Genomic DNA, 12,347 nt, shown 5'->3' on the forward strand with positions numbered 1-12,347 from the left:
TGACTTGACAAGGCGTCCACCTCCCCGAGCCTCAGTTATTCTAACTGTACAATGGGATAATCCCGCTAAGCTCATAGGGGTGTGGAGAGGAAGGAGAGAGGATGCGTAGCTCAGGTGATGGAAACCGGGCCTCGCTCGCAACAATGGAGGCTGTTACTGTGATGGCCCGTGTCGCTGTTATCCTGGTAGAAGGCTTTTTTCCAACAAGTCCTCACTTTAAACACGGGGACAGGTTCAAGTTAGGTGGGCCAAGAGGAGAAGCGTGGAGAACCCCACTAGCTCTTGTCTCCATAAAGTTCATTTTCCATCTCTTCTGAAGTAGAGGGGAATGTGGCAATAAACTCGAGATTCTCGGTAGAGAAAAATTCCCGCCGGGTGTCGCAAAACTGCCGTGGCCTGGAAGATTCCACGTGGCTGGGGAGGGGTTAAAGGTTCCACTGCTGGGGTTTGCCTCCAGCTGACATTAAGGAACTTAATACACATCTGTTCTGGTTTCTCTTCATCCCTTTAAGCTTCTGACTCAAATTTATTGATTTTTTTTTAAGTACGTAAGATTTCGAAGCATGACGATGTTTAAATCTTTATAATCTTCAGGCCCCTCGCCTTTCCTCCTTTTCCAACTTGTTAATAATTATCTGCCAGACCTTTGGGCTTCTTTTCCCCTCAGAAGATCCCACCTAATCTGATTCTTTCATGATTAATCCCTCTTTATGCCAAATCTCTGAGCTAGTGTCTTCTTCAAGATCTTTAACGAGTCCTGTCACAAACCCTTCTAGAAAACGACGTGGTCAGGGAGCCATTAATAAGCTCTCTTTCGCAACGTTTAAACTCACTTTATTTATTAACACGTTCGCTCTACTGAATTACCACCTCCTAACACATCTGCAATGCAGAATTAAAATTCCAACCAGCACTATTTAACAGTTCTCTTGTATCACTCGTTAAAAGTTGTAATAATCCTCCTTTGGGTCATTTACCGGGAAACAAAATCTTAACTGCGATCTCACAGACGTTTCTCATTTGCGTTTGGTATCAGAGCAGTTTAGGAGCGCGGCCTCTGACAGCCTCAAATCCCAAATTAGTCTCTGGGCTCGGTTTCCCCATCCACAGACTGGGTAACAACAGCACTCATCCCCAGGAGTTTCAAATGAAAGAGACGATGTCCGCATGGGAAGGAGTCAGGCTCTACGCGTGGCTCCGTCGACACTGGTGGCCCACCATCCCCCGCCGGCCTCCCCCGACTCCCACCCACCTCCAAGGCTGCGGGCCCAGAGACCCCACAGCTGAGATGCCCCGTGGTGGGGGTGCTCCCGGACACCACGGGGATCCTGGCGTGAGCCAGTGAGAGGAGATACGGGTGTCAGTTCTCTGCAGTCACGATCGGCGCCGACCACGCGCAGGCCAGAAGGCAAAAGCGATCGTCCCTCTCCATACAGCACCTCCTTTTGGAGAAAAGGGCTCACCAATATGGAGTTATGTGCAAAGCTTTCTTTACAGAGTATATGAACAGAACAGGATTTTGGGTGCAGGGAAACAAAACAAAACAACGAGAACAGCTAGATTCTCAGGACATTCTCTTCTTTCTGCTACAAAAACAGGTTACTGGGGCACCTGGGTGGCTCACTTGGTTAAGCATCGGACTTCGGCTCGGGTCACGATCTAACGGTTCGTGAGTTTGAGCCCCACATGGCGCTCTGTGCTGTCGGCGTGGAGCCCACTTGGGACCCTCAGTCTCCCTCTCTGCCCCTCCCCTGCTTGCGTGCTCTCTTTCTCAAAAATAACCATTAAAAAAAACAACATAAAAAAGATTACTTATTGAGGTGTAAGTCTTTTAAGTCTTAAGTAAGAAACAAAAAGTACCACCAACCCCCCATCCCCTCCAAAAAAACTAACAGGCCAGTCAGCTCACTTAGAAAGCAGAGTGTTACAAAAATGAAACTAGATTAAACTCTAGTTTTGTTTACCAAGATCAGATGTCAAGCTACCTCACCATAATTACCCGCTTAAAAATTTAATGATGCTTCTGCATGAATTTCAAAACTAAAGATACTTGTATCAGCCACTGAGAATTTTTTTTTAAGGAAAGAATGCTTTTTGCCCTGCTTCCATTTCAACAGAACAGCTAAGTGCGAGAGCCCCGTATTGGGATTAAACTCTCCAAATCCTCTAATCAACGACATTATTAGAGACAACAAAAGGGCTAAGAGGATCCTTATGTAATTCAGCCGTAAATTTGAACTGCTTCAGTTACGTTATTTCTGGAGTCTAAATATCCTGGTGGTACACAGCCAACAGAAAAAAGGATGAAAACATTTTTTCTTGGCAGATCGTGCACAACCCCTAAAGCATATTTACCATAATTGTTCAAGCCATATTATTCTCAGGATCAAAGAGTCACTGATTAATGAATAAAAAGCTGAAACTGAGAAGGTCTTCCTCGAGTACTTAGTTATCAGTTAGATCAGGCTGACACCCAAGTAAGGGAAATATTTAATGTTTAATATGTATTATAATAATCACTGACAACAATGGAAAAATAAACTTATTAATGAAAGACTGGAGAAAAATGTTACATGATTTTCTACTTTTTTTCTACTTCTATTTTTTTTTTAATGTTTATTTATATTTGAGAGGGAGACAGTGTGCAAGCAGGGGAGGGGCACAGAGAGAGGAGGAGACACAGAATCCGAAGCAGGCTCCAGGCTCCGAGCTGTCAGCACAGAGCCTGACGCAGGGCTCGAACTCACGAACTGTGAGATCATGACGTGAGCCCAAGTTGCTCAACTGACTGAGCCACCCAGGATCCCCTCCACTTCTCTTTCTCAGGAGACAGTTGTATCCTTCACAAATAAACAATATTTAGGTTCTAACTGAAGTATATACACGAGCTAGGTTAAAAAAAAAAAAAAAAAGGTAAACGTTTTTAATGAGAATAAATTCATGACCTGAAAATAATTATGAACTCCTTCAATCGGTCTGGGTATCTTACAATGAAAGAGATGTTAGAACAGTGAAAAGAATATTGTAAAAACTGCTCAGCCCTCGCGGGGGATACAGTCTAATGCACACTCATCCTTTGGCTCAAGCCATTTTAATTGTTTTTGTTTGATGACATGAAAAGAACTTTCCACAAAGCCTCTAAGTAGTAGAGCTGTATTGCTGTGTGGGGGACTGGATTTTAAAAGTAAAAAAAGAGGCGCCTGGGTGGCTCTGTTGGTTGAGTGTCCCTACCTTGGCTCAAGTCGTGATCTCACCGTCTGTGAGTTTAAGCCCCACATCGGGCTCTGTGCCGACAGCTCAGAGCCTGGAGCCTGCTTTGGATTCTGTGTCTCCCTCTCTCTCTCTGCCCCTCCCTTGTTCACACTCTTCTCTCTCCTTCTCTCTGTCTCTCTCTCAAAAATAAGTATTAAAAAAATAAAGAAATAAAAGTAAAAAAAATAAAAAGTATACTACGTTCATGCATACGTACGAACAAAAGTTAACAGCTCAGCAAAACTTAGTTCAGTAACTGTCTAAATCAGAATTCTCTTTGCACTCACTGTCTTACAAACCTAACAAATTTCAAGAAAATAACTTCTCCCGGCTTGATTTCTAAAAGATACATAACAGGAAGTCCAACGGGAGAGCAGGAAAAGTACATTTCTCATTCTTAACCAGAATAACAGTGAAAGAAAGAAAACTTCATTATGGACGAAAAGCCCATTTTCACACAGTATTTGATGTGTCACAACCATCCCCCCCCCACCCCCCCATGCCACTGGTATCAGGAGTCACCTTTGCACCGTTCCCACGACGTGTAAGGCTCAGTGGGGCTACTTTCACAGAGACTGCTGGAAATGTTCAAGCATCAGGTGACCGGGAACGTGTTCATGGACACCGAGATGCGGTTCCTGAACGTCTGCGTTTGAAATGCTCTGCTGCGTGACGGGACACCATGGTTCCGCGGAACCCTCACTCTGGGGGCCGCGGGCAGTCGGCGCGAGCGGGCTTCCACTGAACAGACAGACCCTCCTGCCAACTAGAAGGTGGGAACCCGAGCGGGGCGATGCCCGGCAGAGGCCTTCAGGCGCTCTCTTCTGTTTGTGGTCCGGCGCGCTTTTCTAAACCAGACCACGCGTGAGATACACCTGCTTACACCTGACTTTGATCGCGTACAACAGGCATTTTGGCCTCGGTTGCAGATTTGAAGAGACGGTTGAAGAAGCTTCAGAAGCCAACCCAGACGGTTGACGTTTCTACAACGGGGCCGTCCTTTATACTGATTTTTCTTACCTCGACATCCTTTTTCAGTTTTTCCAGGAAGGCCTTTTTGTTGTTGTCGTCAATATAAATCTTCTGGCCCTCGTTAATGAAGTCATTATCCTTTAAGGTCGGTAGCTCTTTGGCCTAAAGCAAATGACAAAAAGAATGAAAGAAGCTTGAATAAAACAAAATTAAAAAAGACAAAACACGTATGTCTTCCAGTCCCCAGAGGATAAGTTTCCACCCCCAGAAACAGTCCCCCTCGTTCACTGTGGGAGTCTTTTACCCAAGGCAACAACATGCGAAGTGGCTTGAATACCGCAAGGGGGCACCAGTGAGCTACGGCCGCTGGAAGCATTCCCACCAGGAGTGGAGGGTCACACATACTCCATATTATGAAGTTTAGTAACAGATTTCATGGTTTTCGTGGGCATGAACCTGACTGCTTTCCTGGATTCACTTTCTTACAAGAGGTCTTCTAAGTATAGAATTTGTATTCTTGGAATTCTTTGTCAGGAACCTTCAATTTTCTTACTGGTACAACCCAACTCCACGCCCCCGACACTTTTTGGGTAGCCTTTGCCGGGTTCATGTTACAAATAACACGTTATCTGGCCTCAGAAAAGCACCATCCAGAATCATATCTAATTTCTCAGTCGGGGAGATCATGCAGCCAGAGGTTAGCCACCTGTCCTTCTAAGCCTTCCTGGTCACCACCCTGCCAAGAAAATTCTGTTTGCAGTTGGGCAATGCCGAAGGAAAATGTCTTCTTTTAATACAAAACATACTAAGATGAGAAGTTCTGTCCTTTACAAATAAACAAGAGGATGGTGGGCTGGCGACTAAACGGAACTTACGCTGACCCGATCAACGCAAAGTAACGGGGGGACGACTGAAACACGGGTCACAAGCAGAACAAAACTAGCTTATGCTGCAGGATAATATGGGCATTTAATTTTAAACTCGTGTGGATTATTCTATTTAACTTCGTGCAACCTGCATTTTGGGAGAGTTCAAGACCAATTAAAACCCCTCCCCGCTCCTGTCAGCAACTCATAGCTTATTTCTTCCACTTGAAAGGAATCCAATATAAGATATTGTCTTTCTTACCATATTAATGAATGTCTGAATGGCTCTCTTTTCCATAAGTGTGAGCTAAATGAAAAAAAAAATAATCCAAGGAAAGAATGTATTCTCTTTCTTGTTCCCCACACTGCCCTACCCCGCTATTCAGAGTGATAAAAGAAAACCCATTGCACAGATCTGTGGAACCAGTTTTCTTTTTCTTTTTCAAAAATGTTTACTTTTGAGAGAGAGAGAGCACACGCGAGCAGGGGAGGGGCAGAGAGGGAGGAGGAAAGAAGATCCGAAGCAGCCGGATGTGGGGCTCGAACCCATGAACCGTGAGATCGTGACCTGAGCTGAAGTCAGACGTTGAACTGACTGGGCCACCCAGGCGCCCCTGCAGAACCATTTCTCAAATGCCTGAAACTGCTCACTTTTCCTTCTATGTAAACTGCTCACATCTGTCTGAACATATACATATATGCACATATATTACACAATAACAAATCTGTAGCTTTGCTACTCGTTTTTAACTTCGCCAAAATTTGAAGCTTTGCAATTTTTGATAAGACTACTGCCGGAATAGCTGTTTCTACAATGCAGGTATAGCAGAGATCAGAGATCCAAATGTTTGACACTTTTTCCTTCTGTGTACTATGAATAATCGTATTCCTGGGGTGCCTGGGTGGCTCAGTCGGTTGAGCGTCCGACTTCGGCTCAGGTCATGATCTCACGGTTCGTGAGTTCAAGCCCTGCATTGGGCTCTGTGCTCACAGCTCCGAGCCTGGAGCCTGCTTCAGATTCTGTGTCTCTCTCTGTCCCTCCCCTGCTCATGCTCTGTCACTCTCTCTGTCTCTCTCTCAAAAAAGAAATAAACATTAAAAAAAAAATTTCTTTAAATAAGGCAGCATGAATACGCAAAATGGACAGATGAATATAACAGCATTCTTGGGGGACACTGATCTACTTTCAAATACTTTTATGCGGAGTCAGAGTTTTGAGGAAATAAAAACACAATGCCGCTGCTCCCAAAAGCTATGGGAGGAGCCTGGTAGATGAACTCCCTAAATTTGTCATTAATAACTTGAAAATAATGTCATAAACGTGACACGAAAAACCCTAAATGTGAAGACAGCGCATTAACGTGAAATGTTGGGGTCAACCGCACTGAGCCCTCAGTTCTTCCGTCGGAATCATAAACGTAACGAAGTTTCAGAGAATGAAATGCAAGGACCTGAAGTTGAACAGACCCAGGGTTTCTCACTGCCCCAAACCCGGAACCGGAGGCGCCCCTGGAGAAAGGGCTGAAGCCAGGTCTCCACCCAGGAACAGAGATGGAGGGGACTCTCCAAGGGGACGACGTGGGCGTCTGTGTGTGTGTGGGGGGGGGGCGGGGGGCAGCGTTAAGGATTAAGGTATCTGCTTCAACTCGCTTCGTATGTGTAAGAGAAGAAGGGCACAGGGATTTCTGTCTCTGCGTGAGCAAAAGGGAAACCTGAAGCCAGCGATGTCGGAGCCCGGCCGAGGCAGTAAATGACACGCTGGATAGGTGTTTATAATTCCAGGCACATTAATGAAGGTGAATGCCGTTTCAGGTTTACCCCAGCAGGGTTACTTCATGTGACAGGGAAAACTTAATCCTACCTCGTAAAACTCCGGGCACCCTGTACTCTATTACTAAGCTCGCTTGTGAATTTCACAGGCACTAGGGACGTATTTAGATTGGATCAAGTTTTAAAAAGGGCAACCAGATTGGTTAAAAGACTTAAGGGCTTATCGAAAGTCTCAAGAGGCAAAGGCAGATCCTTAGCGGGGCAGCTGCTGGAGGAACCCAACACTGGTCTACGCGTACCCCACCCCCAAGTGCCTGTGGTGGGGCAAGAGCGTGGGAGCACCAGGATGTTGGGGACGGTCCGGATCCTGGCTCCACCCCCTTACTTGCCAGGGCCCAGGCCAGGTTTCTGGAACCCTCCAGGCTGTTGCCTTATGGGCAGCACGGGGGAAACCCCACCAGCACCAGCAGTCATAGGTACGGTGCTAATAAGCTTTTCATGGGCCTCAATTCATTCAAGTGCATCATCTCCCTGGTTCTGCACAACAATCTTAACTATTTCTCTCAAATTCATACCGACAAGGAAACCGAGTTTAGAAGAGATTATGCAACTTTAAAAAAAATTTTAATTTTTTTTTTTTTAAGGTTTATTCATTTTTCAGAGAGCATGAGCGGGGGAGGGGCAGCGAGAGAGGGAGACACAGAATCCGAAGCAGGCTCCAGGCTCCCAGCTGTCAGCACAGAGCCCGATGCGGGGCTCGAACCCACGAACCGTGAGATCATGACCTGAGCCGAAGTCGGATGCTTTAACCCACTGCACCACCCAGGCGCCCCTAAAATAATTTCTTTTAAAAAAATTTAAAAAAAGGACAAAGATAAAGTCCCCTGACAATGATTCATGCTCAAGCAAACCTTACTGCTTAGCTTTAAAACAAAAAAATTTTTTTAAATTTTAATTCCAGTAAAGTGTTATATTAGTTTCAGGTATACAATATAGTGATGTGACAATTCCATCGCTCAGCGCTCATCACAGTAAATGTGCTCTTAACCCCCATCACCCCCCACCTCCCCTCTGGCAATCATCAGTTTGTTCTCTATAGTTAAGAATCTGTTTTTCGGGGGGCGCCTGGGTGGCTCAGTTGGTTAAGCGTCTGACTTCGGCTCAGGTCATGATCTCACGGTTCGTGGGTTCGAGCCCTGCGTCGGGCTCTGTGCTGACAGCTCAGAGCCTGGAGCCCGTTTCGGATTCTGTGTTCTCCCTCTCTCTCTGCCCCTCCCCCAGTTGCACGCACTCTCTCAAAATAAACGTTTAAAAATAATTTGTTTTTTGGTTTTTCTTTTTTCTTCTTATTACTTAGCTGGTAGAACAATTTCAATACATCCCTCTGATAATGAGAGGCGTTTATATTTAAGACACATTTTTTTAAAGTGAAGAAAACCACTACGCGATGAAGTAATGAACTTAATAAACTCGCGGTGTTCACGGCCCACAGAGGTGAGGTCCACAGAGCAGCACAGAAGCCACTGTGGGCAGCAGTGCAGTCTACCCTTTGCTTCGCAACCGGATTATCTGCACTTGGGAGACCTTTGAAAGCCTCGAAGTCCCCGGCCTGGTTCTTTAACGGGTGTCTTTCATACCCTTTCCAGGTCAATGCAGAACCAGCCAGAGGGCGGAGGAAACCACCAGAGCTAAAGCCATCAGCTCAGAATCGTTTCTTCACTGCACTCCCAAGGCTGGCTCCCAGCCAGCGGTCAGCAACCTTTCTGGACTAGGTTAAGTCTTTATTTTTTTCCCTCTGAAACCAAGTTCTCCTGGCCAGTTCCGTGTAGATTGGAGCCCCCAAGTGTAATGAGGGAACTGTAGTACCACACTGGCCGGGAGGCGAGGCCCAGAAAGATCTACCACGTGGCCCTCCCCGGTCTGCCCGGCCCTGGGCTGGGACTCCCGCCAGGAGCTACTCCCAGGCCCCAGCCAGCCCGAGGGAGGCTGGTCCAACCCAGCTCAGCACAGAGTCCGGCACGGCCCCAGTTTAACGAGGCAAGGTGACTCTCCCTTTTGCAGGAGAGGATTCTACTGGGGTGGGCTAGCCCGAAATGGCATTCACCCCCACTACTGTGGCCTGGAAACGCGCAAAGACAGCCAAAGGTGTCAGCAGAGAGACACTGTCCCCTGGCGACCGGCCTACCTACCCTGCTTCCATGGCTGGGACAAAATTAGCAGGACGAATGTCCCTCCCACTTTCTTGCTGCGTCATTCATGCCAGACGGCGGGCCCGTCCGGCACGGCCCGGGTTTCTTCACGGGGCCCGAACTGAAGCGTGAGGTTATGAACACAAACTGGGTCCCGGCTGCCGGGGGTTACATCTGATCTGCTCCAATTATCAGCTGTGTGACTTTGAGCAAGTTACTTAACCTCCCTGTGACTTGGTTTCCTCTCTCTAAACGGGGATCGGCAAGAACCCTGGCGCTGTTGTGACGATTCTGTGAGTTCGGACACGTAGAAACTTGGGGCGCCTGGGTGGCTCAGTTGGTTAGGCGTTCGACTTCGGCTCAGGTCACGATCTCACAGTTCGTGAGTTCGAGCCCCCGCGTCGGGCTCTGTGCTGACCGCTCAGAGCCTGGAGCCTGTTTCAGATTCTGTGTCTCCCTCTCTCTTTGACCCTCCCCCGTTCATGCTCTGTCTCTGTCTCAAAAATAAATAAACGTTAAAAAAAAAAAAAAGCTTAGGGTCGGGCTTGCCACGTGGGGAGTTATATACAAACATCGTCAGGGTTCTTTGCTGGGCACGCTCTCAAGCATGGCTTGCATAGGCAGAGACAAACTCATTGCCGATAAGGCCGGAGCAAGGTTTTTAAAACGTTTGGCATAGGTAACATTGTCATACTGGCTCTGATGTTCTGAACCAGCTGCTTAATGTGTCTTTCCAAGTCTTTACTCCTCATCAGTAAGCAGCATGCTATGTAACAACGTTGGTCATGGCCCAAACGGTTTATGTGTAACCAAACACAAATGAACATGGCCGTGAGAGTCAGGACGTACACGCGACTGTAGTCGGAACCTGAAGGTCACCGACACGTGGATATTTTAAATGTATAGACGCTTCCGAATAGAATTACTTATTATTCCCTAGGGTTCCGTAAAAGATATAAATGATCTCTAAGGACAGATTTGGCTAGGGCTTTGAGATTAAAAAAAGGGAAAAATCTGCAGACCTAACCACCACCAAATTTGGAACTCTCAGTTTTAGAAATGAGAGTGAGCCTCTGTCGCCAGCTCAGCAGACAATGACCCAGGAGCGAAGGCGGTGGCCAGAGAGAAATTACGGATCCCTGGGGGCAGAGGAGGCAAGGGTAGAAGGCATGGAGGGAAGGAGATAAAAAAAAAAAACAAAAAACAAAAAACAAAAAACAAAAAACAAGGCATTAGAACTGCCCTTCTAATATAAACATTTTTAGCACTTTTAATAAAAACTTAAAAATTCCTAATTACTAAAAATTTTACAAATGCTCTGTGAAGACATAACCAAAACTAAATGTTTACCTAAAGGATTTACATCTCTTTTCCAGTGGAGATGATCCCATTGGGTTGCATACATAGTTGCCTGTTTCACTGGGTTCTGTGCTTTGATACACGGTTGCTGTCACGTGCATGGAGTTAATTAACCCTGGTTATGTTAAGGGTTAGGAAAGCCAGGAATGATACAGAAGTGTTATTTCAGTGAGATTAAGAAATCAAATTATCTTTCAGAGGAGTCAAAAAAACACTAAAAAAAAAAAAACCCAAATATCTGGGGTGCCTGGGTGGCTCACTCGGTTTAAGCGTCCGACTTCGGTTCAGGTCACGATCTCGCGGTCTGTGAATTCGAGCCCCGCGTCGGGCTCTGTGCTGACAGCTCGGAGCCTGGAGCCTGTCTCGGATTCTGTGTCTCCCTCTCTCTGACCCTCCCCCGTTCATGCTCTGTCTCTCTCTGTCTCAAAAATAAACGATTAAAAATAAATAAATAAATAAATAAAAATAAACGTCTAATTGTAAACCCCGACGTCAAAAATTGCTGCCTGGCGTCCCTTTGATGGGCCGTATTGTCACATTGGGAGCCAAAGACACAACATCAAAAAAAAAAAAAAATATGTACTAATTATTGTCTCATGTTCGGGGTTGCTTATGTTCTGATTTACTGTTATTCAAGGCTCACCTACATGAAATAAAGTTTGCAAAAATAAAAAATAAAAAGAATAAAACCTCCCTTCCCCAGGCTTTCCAAAACACTTCATAAAATCAGTCTGTGAGGCTGAAAATCTATTCTCCAGAAATATTTCTGTGAGGGAGGGAATTTCAGGTAATCCTTACACTGGAGCTAGGATAAAGAGAATCTGATCGAATAACATCACGTATCTGGTATCAATTTTAGGGTAATCAGAGATGTTAGAGATTTACAATAAAGTCAGTTCTGCTTCTCAAAACATCCAAGCCACAAATTTGATACACGGAAAGGCAAATGGGTGAATGTGGGTAAAGTTCGTACAGAAGTAGCAAAGACGACAGTTGTTTTCTCACGAAGAGCACATGTAACGACCTTCTTTCACAACATAAGCAGAATGTTTACATACGTCCGTGGCTTGGGAAGTGACCCGACGGCTCTTCCCGCACCTTGTAATTTCCACAGTGAGAATGTACAGCAGTTGGATGTGAAAGGTGCATGGTTTTCATTTTGAACTTGTTTGTCTATGTGTAAATGTAGAAAGAGAATATGCCTCAACACCCTTGTCAAACAGCGCTGCAATTTGGTAACACAAACCGGCTAAGCCCATAGTATGATTTGGCCACTTAGAACTGTTAAGGCTAGGGGAGCCTGGGTGGCCCAGTCGGTTAAGCATCCGACCTTCGGCTCAGGTCACGATCTCGCGGTTCTGTGAGTTCGAGCCCCGCGTCGGACTCTGTGCTGACGCTCAGTGCCTGGAGCCTGTTTCGGATTCTGGGTCTCCCTCTTCTCTGACCTTCCCCCGTTCATGCTCTGTCTCTCTCTGTCTCAAAATAAATAAACATTAAAAAAACCAAACAAACTGTTAAGGCTGCAAGTGCCCAGATGTTGGTTATTTATCTCCTCTATTTTTTTTTTTTAATGTTTATTTGTTTATGGGGGGGAGGGGCAGAGAGAGGGAGAATCTGAAGCAGGCTCTGTGCAGCTAGTGTGCAGAGCCCGATGTGGGGCTTGTAACTCACGAAACGTGAGATCATGACCTGAGCTGAAGTCGGATGCTAACCGCCGGAGCCGCCAGGTGCCCCTGCCTAAAATTTTCAAGCTAATATTTAAATGTGAAATTACACTTTTCTGATATTGTCATACTTTTCAAAAACATTATGGCCCTTTAACTGTAAGGGCCTGTCCCTGTAAGTGACGATATCAATGGTGGACAGTTTGGTTTTCCTCCACAGGCTGTGATGTGTGACAGTTAACCTGCATGCCAGACACACAAAACGGGTGGTTGCG

The 12,347-nt window shown here is 45.9% G+C and overlaps 1 protein-coding gene across 1 annotated transcript in view; it reads right to left on the reverse strand.

Moving 5' to 3' along the window:
* Positions 1 to 12,347, reverse strand: part of PIP4K2A (phosphatidylinositol-5-phosphate 4-kinase type 2 alpha) — a 192,109-nt gene that overhangs the window by 12,098 nt on the left and 167,664 nt on the right. Inside the window, 1 exon segment of the mRNA XM_030321096.1 lies at positions 4,273 to 4,386. Within this exon segment, the coding sequence (XP_030176956.1) occupies positions 4,273 to 4,386 (114 nt within the window).

The sequence above is a fragment of the Lynx canadensis genome, chromosome B4, assembly GCF_007474595.2.
Source record: "Lynx canadensis isolate LIC74 chromosome B4, mLynCan4.pri.v2, whole genome shotgun sequence".
Taxonomy (NCBI): domain Eukaryota; kingdom Metazoa; phylum Chordata; class Mammalia; order Carnivora; family Felidae; genus Lynx; species Lynx canadensis.